The following is a 12,033-nucleotide window of genomic DNA, read 5'->3' on the forward strand; positions in this document are numbered from 1 at the left end:
CAAGTTAACTCTTAGTTGATCGTCGTTGTTGCTTGCGTGGAAGCTTTCTCGCCTCAAGCTAGTGACTTCCACTTCGACTGGGATTACTGCTTTGGTGTTATAAGTGAGATTGAAGGGGGTCTCTCCTGTCGAGGTTTTCGTTGTTGTCCTGTATGCCCACAAAATGTTGGGCAATTCTTCTGGCCATGCGCCCTTTGCCTTGTCCAATCTAGCCTTGATAATCTTGAGTAGGGTTCGGTTTGACACTTCCGTCTGGCCATTAGCTTGGGGGTGACTAGGCGATGAGAATTGGTCCTTGATTCTCAACCTTGACCAGAAGTCGTTGAAACCTTGGTTGTCAAACTGGCACCCATTGTCTGATATGATCGTCTGTGGTATCCCAAACCGACAAATTATGTTCTTCCATACGAAGTTTTGGAACTTTGCCTCTGTTATGGTTGCTAGTGCTTCTGCTTCAACCCATTTCGTGAAATAATCAATGGCAACTAGTAGGAATTTTACCTGTATTTTACCTTGAGGCAACAGGCCGACGATGTCAAGCCTTCATTGGGTGAACGGCCATAGGGAGGTTATTGTCATAAGTCTCTCAGATGGGAGGCATTGAACATTCCTAAACCTTTGGCATTTGTAGCACTTCTTGATGAACTCCTTCGCGTCCCTCTACAAGGTGGGCCAGAAGTAGCCCATTCGAATAACTTTGCTAATCAGGGATCTCGGGACTGCACGGCCTCCGCAAATTCCTTTATGGATCTCTTCTAGTATATACTATACTTAGCTTCCTCCTCGTTGACATACTTCAGGTAGGGCATGGAGAAGCCTCTCTTATACAAGGTGCCATTTAGGATCGTGAATCTCGCAGCCCTCTTCCTAACCTTCCTGGCCTCTTCGTGGTCCTATGGAAGCCATCCGTCCCAAAGGAAGGACAAGATCGGGGTCATCCAGTTGTTTTCATTCTAGATTGCAAAGGTGGGGACATCTTCGATGCTGGGACGTGCTTGGACTTCAATCTTCAGGTCTATATCAGTTGGTCCTGCCTCTGATGACGACCATTTCGCCAGCTCGTTCACCTGATCAAACTCTTGCGTCAAAAGTTTCGTCTACCTCAAGTATTTTTGCATTCTATCCTCCTTTGCTTCGAACTCTCCATTTATCTGCCCTACAAAGAGATTTGAATCGCTCTGGATCTCTCTGGAGGAGCAAGTTTTTGATTCCTAGTGCCATCCTGACCTTTAGTCCCATCAGTATCCCTTTGTATTCAGCTTCATAGTTGGTGGTCAAGAATGTTAGCTAGAGCGTTTCTCCCTCTGGGGTGATGATTATGACCCCTACTCCGCCCCTCTTTTTGACTGATGAACTATCAATCTGAATCGTCCATCTTTCCAGATCGTCTATAACTCTCTCCTCGTTAGGGATTGTGAATTCGGCAATGAAATCCGCCAATGCATGTGCCTTGATGGCTTTCTTGGGGTGGTATTCAATGTCAAATTGGCTGAGCTCGATAGCCCACTGGATCATCTTTCCTATAGCCTCAAGCTTGTTCATTGACTTTTTATAGGTTGGTCCGTCATCACTAAGATAAGATTCGCCTAGATGTAGGGGCACAGCTTGCGTGAGGCTACAATAAAAGTGAAAGCAATCTTCTTTATGCGTGGAAACTTGGCTTCTGCCCCTTGGAAGGCCTAGCTGACATAATAAACTAGGAGCTGCCTTCCATCCTCTTCTCGAATCAAGGCAGCGCTTACAGCAGTGGCTGACACTGCCAAGTACAAATACTTACTTTCTCCCTCTTTGGATGGGCTTAGGAGGGGTGGATTTCTCAGGTAGCACTTGAGTTCCTAGAAAGCTGTTTCACACTCGTTTGTCCACTTGAAGGCTTGCTTCAGAGTTTTGAAGAAGGGTAGGCATTAGGTCGTCGCTTTCGAGACGAACCTGTTGATTGCTGCTATCCTACCCGTGAGCTTCTGAACTTCCTTCACGGTCCTGGGAGACTTCATTTCTAGTATAGCTCATACCTTTTCTGGGTTCACCTCTATTCCCCTCTAGGACACCATAAACCCTAAGAACTTCCCTGACTCTACCTCAAAGTTGCATTTATTAGGGTTTAACTTCATCTGATACTGCCTGAGTGTTGTGAACGACTTTTGGAGATCGTCCAGGTGAGCAGACGCTTCTTTGCTCTTGACAAGCATGTCGTCCAAGTACACCTCTAGGTGAGTAGACGCTTCATCTGATACTGCTGACTGAACATTTTGTTCACTAACCTCTAGTAGGATGCTCCTGCATTTTTCAGGCCGAAGGGCATCACCTTGTAGCAGTAAAGTCCCTGGCTTGTGATGAATGCAGTTTTCTCTTGATCTTCTTCTGCCATTTTTATCTGGTTGTACCCCAGAACGCATCCATAAAGGTCAGGAGCTTATGCTCTGCTGTGGAATCTACAAACTAGTCTATTCTTGGTAGGGGGAAGCAGTCCTTTGGGCAGGCCTTGTTTAGGTCTGTGAAGTCCATGCACATCTTCCATTTCCCATTTACTTTATTTACCAGGACAACATTGGCCAACAAGTCCGGGTAGTAGACCTCGCGGATGAAGCCCACTGTCAGTAGTTTGTTTACCTCGTCTGTAATAGCCTTGTTCCTTTCTTGAGCGAACACTTGTCATCTCTGCTGTACGAGCTTTTTCTTGGGGTCAACATTCAGCTTGTGCTTGATGATCTTTGTGGATATGCCTAGCATGTCCACGTGACTCCAAGCAAAGATGTCCAGGTTCTTCTTAAGAAATTGGACCAGTTTCTTCTTCATGTCTACGCTCATAATCGTCCCCACTCTTGTGGTCTTCATTGGTTCTCTGTTCACCAGCTCCACGGTCTCTAGGGCTTCCACCTTCTCTTCTTCTTTCTCTTCGATCATCCACGTATGGTTTTCCTTTGTGGCCAACACTGCCTGGTAGCATTCCCTGGCCAGTACTTGATCCCCTTTCACTTCACCTACACCATTTTCCGTTGAAAATTTTACCTTCAAGCAATACGTGGACGTGGCCTCCCAATAATCACATTGTATGAAGATGGCCAATCTACCATAAGGAAGTCCAGCTGACGAGTCAATTGTTGCGGATAAGTCCCCACTGTGACCATCAATGTCACTATGCCTTTGAGGTATACCCTATCCCCACTGAAGTTGACGAGAAGGGACTCGAAAGGGCGTAGCCTGCCTAGATCTAACTTTAGCTGCTAGAAGGCGGAGAGATAGATGATGTTTGCGGAGCTGCCATTATCTATAAGGATTCTCATGGTGTTGATCCCTTCTATCGTTAGCATTATGACCAAGGGGTCGTCATGCGGCTGCTTCACTCCTCTAGCGTCTTTTTCGGAGAAAAACATGTCCCCATCCGTTCGCCTATGCTTCAAGGGTGATGTCCAATGAATGTTGTTCACTTGCCTTTGATATGATTTCTTGAGAGATCTGAACGACCCTCCTGTCGATGGTCCTCCTGTGATCGTCTTTATCTCCCCGATCATACTGGGTGGTCGTTGAGACACGTGATCTTCGTCTCTTAAAGAGGCTTCATGTTTATCCTTGTCTTCATCCCTAGATCTGCTGGGTTCCCCTTCCTTCACAAACCTCTGCAACTTCCCTTTTCGTATGAGTTCCTCGATCTGCTCCTTCAAGTCCCTGCAGTCTTCTATGTAATGGCCGTGATCCTCGTGGAAACGGCAATATTTCTTCTTGTCACGTACATTAGGTGATGAGTGGCCATTTGAGATAATGCTTGTCTTTAATCTGCGTTAAGATTTTGTCAGCGAGCATAACTAAAGGAGTGAATTTTATCATTTGAGGAGCTTTGTTGCCTTTCTTTTTACTCTCGTCGTTATTCTAATGATCTGAACGCTCCCTTTTTCGCCCTCTCCGATCGTCTTTCTTCCTTCCTTTGTTGTTGGACTTCTCCACGTCTTTTATTACTGCTAGGGCATCTTCAACGTTCATGTATTTCTGTGCCTTCAGGAGCATCTCTGCCATTGTCTTTGGGGGATTCTTCGCGAGTGAGACCACGAACTCCCTGGATTCTAACCCAGCTTTAAAAGTTGTTAACTGCACCTTATCATCAGCCTCGTCGACCTCTAAAGTTTCTTAGGTGATATGTTTCACGTACGACCTCAGGGTCTCCTTTTCTCCTTGTCTGATGGTGAGTAAGTGATCTGCTAGCCTTTTTGGGCGCTATTCCCCAACGAAGTGACATATGAAGGAATTGCCAAGCTGCTCGAAGTTATTGATGGACAATGCTGGTAACTTCGTGAACCTCTCCCTAACAGCTCCCTTGAGAGTGGTGGCGAAGGAGTGGCACAGTATCTCGTCTAGAAGTGTTGAGGTGGTTTAGGGGGCCTTTCAATCCATCAAACGGCTCAAGCTGAGGTAGGCGGAATTTGGACAGCACCGGGCATTCTAGGACTGCCGTTGTGAAGGGTGAATCCGTCGTCTTGACCATCCTATCCAGACTTCGATTTGTTTTCCCCTTTATAGCATTCCTTAGCTCGTCCATCTCTTTCCTCATTTCTCAAAGAAGATCCGAGCTCAGTCCTTCTAGAGTAGACGCTCGCCAGCGGTCACCTCCTTCAACTGTCTCCCTCATCGTCTCGGTAAGTCCCGGAAAAGTTGTCCTCCTGGTGAAGTCTCAGCCTCATTTTTTGGTTTTGTCTGGTAAGTTCTTCTACACTAGCTGTAAGTGCTTGGGTTTGTAGAGCCAGTGCTACAGGATCTTGGTTGGACTCTATCTAAACTTAGAAATTGACTCAAACTATACTTTCGAACCTTAGTGTGAAAATGTCGTTTCCCACAGACAGCGCCAAGCTGATGATGCCAAAATCGTTAGCTACGTATGTTCGTCCAGGCAGTGTCGAATCCTCGTCACTGAACTTGCAAAATCTGAGATAAAGCTCTCCTCAAGTGGTCACCGGTGTGGTGTCTGTCACATGGCCTCCAATGATTAAGTCAATGATGAAAACTTTTCAGGAAATGAGGAAGCTCAGAGTATCAAAATTATGTATGCTAGAGTGTACTTCAGTTGAGTATATGTACCTGGTCTGGTCCTGATGGACTTGTATATATAGTTTCATTGTTTATAGCCGTTGGGGCTTAAATTGTGGCTTTAGTGCCCCTTTTTGTAACACTTCAGAGCCTATTAATGTAGGTGTTGATGAGCCTCCAATGGTATGACAACTAATTGGTAACTGATCAGGGCATTAAAACTTCTTATTAATGATTTGTTTGCGTTCGTCCATGTCATGGCAGGGTAGACGAACTTTCTTAATGAGGTCGTCGGGGTAGGAGAGCTCGTCGGTCCCATCAATAACCACATTCACATGGGTGTGAGCATCAAAATTGTGTAATAGTTGCATGTAATATCGGTTCCTTCAAGAAGGTATCTTCATGAAATGGCGTAAGAGTGTTCATAAATAGACCCCAGGTCTTCAAGCTAATTCATCTTTGTCATCTCTCATTTGAAGAAAAACAGAATATATATGCTTTAAAGTCAATTCCATATATTTTAAGTGTTAAGGCAATAAAATTATCATAAATTTTTTGGAATTTTTATAAAGGGAAATGAGACCATTTTCTAATGGGCCATAAGCTTAGACCTTGGGCCGATCCTAATATGATTTTCACCTTCCCCAGACTTCCATTTTTTTTGGTACCATTTGTAATAAGTGAGAGTTTTGCATAATTTTTCCATAACCGTTTAGTGAACCAGAATCTTGTGGTGGGTATTGGAAAAAGTTTAGCTTTAAACTAAATTGAAGTTATCTTCCTCCAACCTACTATACGATAAATGAAAAAAATCATCCATGTGTAATTTTAATCATATGACATATTTAATGAGTCATATAACTTATTTAAATAATATATATATATATAGTCATATTAATTGTCATATAGTTGGTTGAAAGAGATAATTTCAAATTGGTTTGGAGCTAAACTTTGTGTATGTGATGATATGCAAAAGTCCGTAAGCCATTAAAATGTTGCCTTACTGTTTTAGAGTTACTTTGAGACCAACTACAAGTTTGGGATGGGTGGGGAGAGGTGGGTTATACTGCCAATCGTCAAAAAAAAAAAAAAAAAAAAAAAAAAAAAAAAAAAAAAAAAAAAAAAAAAAAAAAAAAAAAAAAAAACTACAAGTCTGGGACCAACAGTACGTCAAGATAACTAGCAGATCCAACATGATCTAAATTGGGTACAAGGATCGAGTTATGATCCTAAATCGGTTTATAGGTCAAGGTATAACCCAATTCATTCTATGGATCACCAAGGGGGCCTATGTTTCAAGCATGGTTAAAAATGAAGTGAATAAGATTTTTTTTTTTTTTTTTTGAGGAAAATTTAGATGGGCCCAACAACAATTTTATATGTCCCATCTGATAAAAAGTCTTTATAAACTTTGGCCCAAAAATTTTAATTTTGATGACCCATGAAACAAATGAAATGAAACTATAAGTTCGTTAATAACCAATTAATGCTCGTTGGATTGTATAAAATAGAGCGTAAGAACATCAAGCTTCTGAGCAGAAGCCCTAATTTTGCACCAGCGGTATTTTAAATTCTGTTTGTGCGAATGACATATCAAAACTTTTTTTTTTTTTTTTTTTTTGAGAGAGCAAAACTTTTTTATATTTAAGTCTAGATATTATTAAATTTTTAGTTTAAAAACTTATACTTGACCCCTCAAATTAAAATTTAGTCTCCTAAAAAAATTAAAAATTAAAGTGGTCACCCATCCCATGTATGTGTTTGGTGATCCCCTTCCAAAACAAAAACACAATCTCTTTTTACCAGGGAAACAAATACAAAATTGTTATGAAGATTCAAAAACCTTCACCCCCAAAAACGCATATGACATATTAAAATTATGTTTCGCGTGACATTTTGGTAGATGGTTTAGTTGGAATCAAAAATTAAAAGTTTGGGATTTCGAGATTTGGGTGTTGTTATGCTATCTAGCTCCACTTAAAGGATTGTTTTGATTTTTTTTTTTTTTTTCTATTAACTAGATGACTTTACAGTTGAGCATCATTATTGCTTATATATTTTTTAATGCTATAATAAATTCTCAATTACAATAACTAAATAATCAGTTTAATATTCACTAAAAGAAAATTCATCAATTTAGTAAATATATAATGGATTTCTTATTCTTTCTATTTGTTTTTTGAGAAATATGGATTTCTTATCCTTAACTATATATTCTCTATATCTTCAAAAGACAAAAGAATCTTTTTTAAATTGATAATATTTTTGTTGGTAACCAAATTTTACTTGCAAAAATTCACATATTATGAAAAATTACTGTTGAAAATGGAACCTCACCATAAAGCCTAAAATGGTTTGACATTTGGAATTTAGAAATTTTTAAAATTTGTTTAAAATATGGTTGTACCGAATATTTTCAATTATGAATATTATCAAAATTAGATTTTGCAACAAAATGAAAGATGATATTCTAAAGGACTTATGATTTTGTATATTAAAAGAGAAATTTTTTCAAAATTCAATTAAAATTAATTATAAATGATTTTCAAAATTTAAAAGAACTTTTTGATATATCATAAATGATTTAGTTAAAATGTATAAAAAAATAATTATTTGTGTCTTTTATTGTGTTTATATTATATTTTATTAATACCAAATAGATACTAATTATATTTTTTATTGTATTAATTTAATAATTTGAATTTTAGTAAATTTCTTATTTTTGAATAATCATTTTTGTTCTTTCATATATTGATTCCCAAAATAAAATTCTTGATTCCGCCGTGATATGGACAATGGGATGAGACATCCAATAAATTTGAGACTTGCCAAGTGATTGGCTGAATTTTTTTTTTTTTTTTTTGGTAAAATAATTTTGTAATTCGAGACCATTAATATACGACATCCATATTTTTTTCTTCTATCCAACAACAACTTATTTCTTTTGTTTTAGGCCACAAAAAGGGTTGGCAAAAGCACTATTACGAATAATACATTTTGGCAGCGAACCAGTATTACTGTACTTTAATACTTCTTGAATCCGATTAGATGGAGCATAATTTGTTAAACCTAGTACAAGTCAAAAAAGTTGCTACCGACTTCAATAGCTGTGGTTTTGTGTGGCTCATTGCAAACCACGGGCCACCTCAACACTTTTCTTCTTTGTTTTGTTTTGTTTTGTATTTTTTGGTGAAATGAAAATGCATTAAAGGAGATAAAGGATTACAAAGTCTAGACTACAGAACACTCCAAACATCAGCAATAAACTGTAACAAAATACTTGAAAGAGGAGTAGAGTACAAAATAAAGCTATCGCTAGAAAAGTTTCATTCCTTCACCAAAAGGTCTGTGTATTGAATATCTCATTTTTCTTCTTTGTTTGGATATCTCACTTCTGAAATTGCTTTCGCTAAGTTTTGTATATATTGTGGGGTACTAGAATTTCGAGTAAGGCAATTACGCCACGTGTTATAGCATGGCCGAGAAGGGCAGTTGATGCGCCGAGGAGTCCACTTTCTAGGATTCTATGATCACGTCATCAACATGTCATCAAGGGAAGCCTTATCGTGTGAAAAGAGTTTTGGGAAGGGGACTAGCCCTGACGTGATTGAAGAGCTGGAGGCTGCCACCACATTCAATGTATCCTACCAAACCTCCTGGCCGCATTTATGTGGAGAAGACTCTTAAACAATGCTACCTTTATTACCGCATCTCACAAGGGTATAAGGAAGATGATTGATGGGACTAGCACTTGAGTGGTGGCCTGCGTGGTCAACAAATGGAAGGCCAGGATCATCCAAATGGGCCTATATAAGGTAGAAGGTCCCCCGAAGACAAGGGTATCAGGAAAACAACAAAGAAAAACATTGTAGCACAAATAAAGGAAATTGTAAACAAGTCTGATAGTGATATATTGAAGAACAAAACCTCCTCGGACTTATCCAAGGAGAATTATCCTTTTCAATACAGTAATTGCCTTCTATTTTTCCTTGTCTCTTTGTTATTTTGGGCTCATGGTAAGCACTATTTCATCCATGAAAGCCTAGTTTCGGAGCCCACTCTCTAAAAAATTTATTGTTTTGGACTATTTGGGCTTAGGTCCTTCATTCGTTTGGGCTCGAGAGCCGAAACCAGTCCTTATATATATATATATATATATATATATATATATATATATATATATAGTTCAATAGTGAAAAAATAAAGATGTATCGTTTGAATTACAAATACATGAGACAACACAAAAAATGTCATTATCACTTAAACCTCATTAACACCATTAAACCATTGAGGATCAACCAGGAAGGATATTGGTCAAAATCTAGTAAGAGACTGTTGTATGCAATGATTTGTGCCTCTATCTAGCGAATACTTCAATCTAGCTATGTATTCCTCTACAACATTAAAACCCAGTAAGATAATTGTGCTAAATTTACGCATTGTACCTCGTTTCTTTTTTCTATTGGGGAAGATATTGTCACCTCCAAATTTCCTATTATTTAAGTGTCAAGTTTTCACGCCCTAATATCAATTTCTTTTTCTCCTAATGTGCAAGCCACAAGCAATGCACATTCTTTATATTCCGCACCAGTGGATTTGTTCTTGCAAGAGGTATTGACATGGTGTCAATGGTTTAGGAATATGTGACAAAGCAAAAGGTGATTTTGTCCTTTAATAACTAGCTAAAGAGCTTTTGAGGGGTTTGCATTAATGGCCTAGCCAAATTAAACTCTCCGTGTTGCTCCAACCAGTAAAATCTGAAACTGTATGAGCTATGGCAAAGAAATACTCTGTTTTTGTTCTAAGACTAACTTTTTGACACAACAAAAGCTTGGTAAATTATATTGTATGCATTGCTACTTCGTGTTTTTTCTTTAAATTCTACAAAAGAATTAGAGCATTTGTGACATATAGTGCAAAAGTTTTTGACTATTTTAGTATAAGAACTTTTTTTTACACAATAATTTTTCAAGAATACTCATATCAGATTATATATTTTAAACTCTATTTCATTAAGGATAAAATTTAGTTACAAAATTGGTTGTAGCTTATGCCTACAAACTCACTCAATAAAATAAATATTACTACATATTTTAAAAATCTAATCGTTATATTGCATCTGCATGTTCTTTAGACTCCTAATACACATGTCAAAATTTTTGTCAAACAGATATTATTTACTATATAATCTATAAGTTTATATTTTATGCATAATTTTAAATTACAAAAACTTGCAATTTAAAAATTTTATTGATGACATAATTGTTGATTTTTAATTTTCTTGAAATTTTGCAAATATGGAGGATATAAGAAGAATAAATAATCTAATAGTGAATTTGTCAAAATTCATCTCCTAGAAAAAAATATTGAGTAAGGTTGTAGTCTAAAGTTACAATCAATTTTATAGCTAAATTTTGTCTATTCATTAAAATATCAATTTTCTTTTTTAATAATTGTTTTTTCTCTTCACATGCAACAATTATCATCCTCTCTCTTTCTTTATTCTTGAGATACTAAGAGAAATAATAAAAAACTAAATTCTATTTTATAAAGGATAAGGACACCATGGCAGATCAAACAGATTTCTGGCTTCCCCCATGAAGTATGTTTGCATCCATAAATATATATATATTGATGCTGGCAGGATGGGGCGTACGTGAATCGTGATTAAGAAATGCATAGGAAAATGGATCAGCTCCTATAATTATATATAAGGCAATACAGGAAAATCTCCTTACTAAATGCCAGGCAAATTTGCTGAATAGTAGCATTTCGAGAAATCCACCAATTAATTTACAGAAATGCATTTCATAGTTAAACCAAGTAGCCAAACAATAGTAGTGTCTCTTTGTATTTGGATGGAGGAATATCCTCCCTTAAACGCTTTATGCATCCGTTAGGTTTAGCGGATCTAAACGCTTTGTAATTTTTTTTTCCAATTATCAATAAAATTATCATCTTTTATAATAATAAAAAAGTGCCATTTTTTTTTTTCACCACTGAATTATAAATAATATCATAAGACTTCATTTTTTTTTCTAAGTACAGTTATACTTCTAGAAATTATATTTTGAAAAAAAAAATATTTGGGCCCCAATCATTTATGCAACTGATTAATTTAATTAACTTAACAATTAATTCCACATAGATAATGCAAAAAGATATCTTAGAGCATTTACATCAGTCTTGGTACAATTTTAGTCAAAGTTAATCTAAAAAGCTATTTTAACTAATTCATCTATAATTAAATACTCCTATATTAGGCTCAATACACTACAACAAAGTGTAATTATTTCAACCCTTTTTTATCGAGGGTTTACTAAAATCTGTCGATACAACCTATAAATAAAAATGCGGAGGGTTTTATTATTAAACTTTATTTCAAATGTTATTTGGTCCCTCAAAATAAGTTAAAGCACCCACGAAATAAATGTGAAAAAAAAAAATGCGCCAGTTTTTTCAGCCCACAACCCTTGGTAAAATGTTACAAATTTTTTAGCCCTTGAAAAAAGCCCACACCAGAATTTTCATCCCTTACAAGAAGCCCACAACGAAATTTAAAACTATAGCCCAACGTAACTAACAAACACATAGAGCTCTTATCACTCTCAGAGCATAGAAATCTCACAGAGCATGGAAATCTCATAGCTCGACGATCATGGAAATCTCATAGCTCGATGATCATCGATTTGGTACTTATCGCATAGCTCCGATTAGGTACAAGTTCATCTCAGTTTTGTGACTCTTCATCTCTCTACCGATTTAGATGATCACCGTTTCTCAGCTCCGATTAGGTACGAATCACAAACCCTAATTTCGTCTTTGATTTTTTTTTTTTTTTTTTACCCACGCTTTTTCATCGATTTCCTCATTATTTTCGTTTCACATTTCTCAGAAAACTGAGCTCATCATCGATTTCCCTATTTCGATTTCTAATTGTTCGACTTTTGCGATCTCATTATTCGATTTCAAATCATAATCTCTGTTTCCTTTACAGTTTTCATACAAATATTGATT

General features: G+C 37.2%; 1 protein-coding gene across 1 annotated transcript; it reads right to left on the reverse strand.

Annotated features, from left to right (window-relative positions):
• Positions 1–3,224: 3,224 nt before the first annotated feature.
• Positions 3,225–4,011, reverse strand: LOC142612396 (uncharacterized). Its single transcript, XM_075784492.1, has 2 exons — positions 3,896–4,011; positions 3,225–3,774 (listed from the first exon to the last, which is right to left on the reverse strand). Exons 1-2 carry the CDS (start codon positions 4,009–4,011, stop codon positions 3,225–3,227), a joined length of 666 nt encoding a protein of 221 aa, XP_075640607.1.
• Positions 4,012–12,033: the final 8,022 nt, after the last annotated feature.

Source organism: Castanea sativa, chromosome 10 (genome assembly GCF_040712315.1).
Source record: "Castanea sativa cultivar Marrone di Chiusa Pesio chromosome 10, ASM4071231v1".
NCBI lineage: Eukaryota > Viridiplantae > Streptophyta > Magnoliopsida > Fagales > Fagaceae > Castanea > Castanea sativa.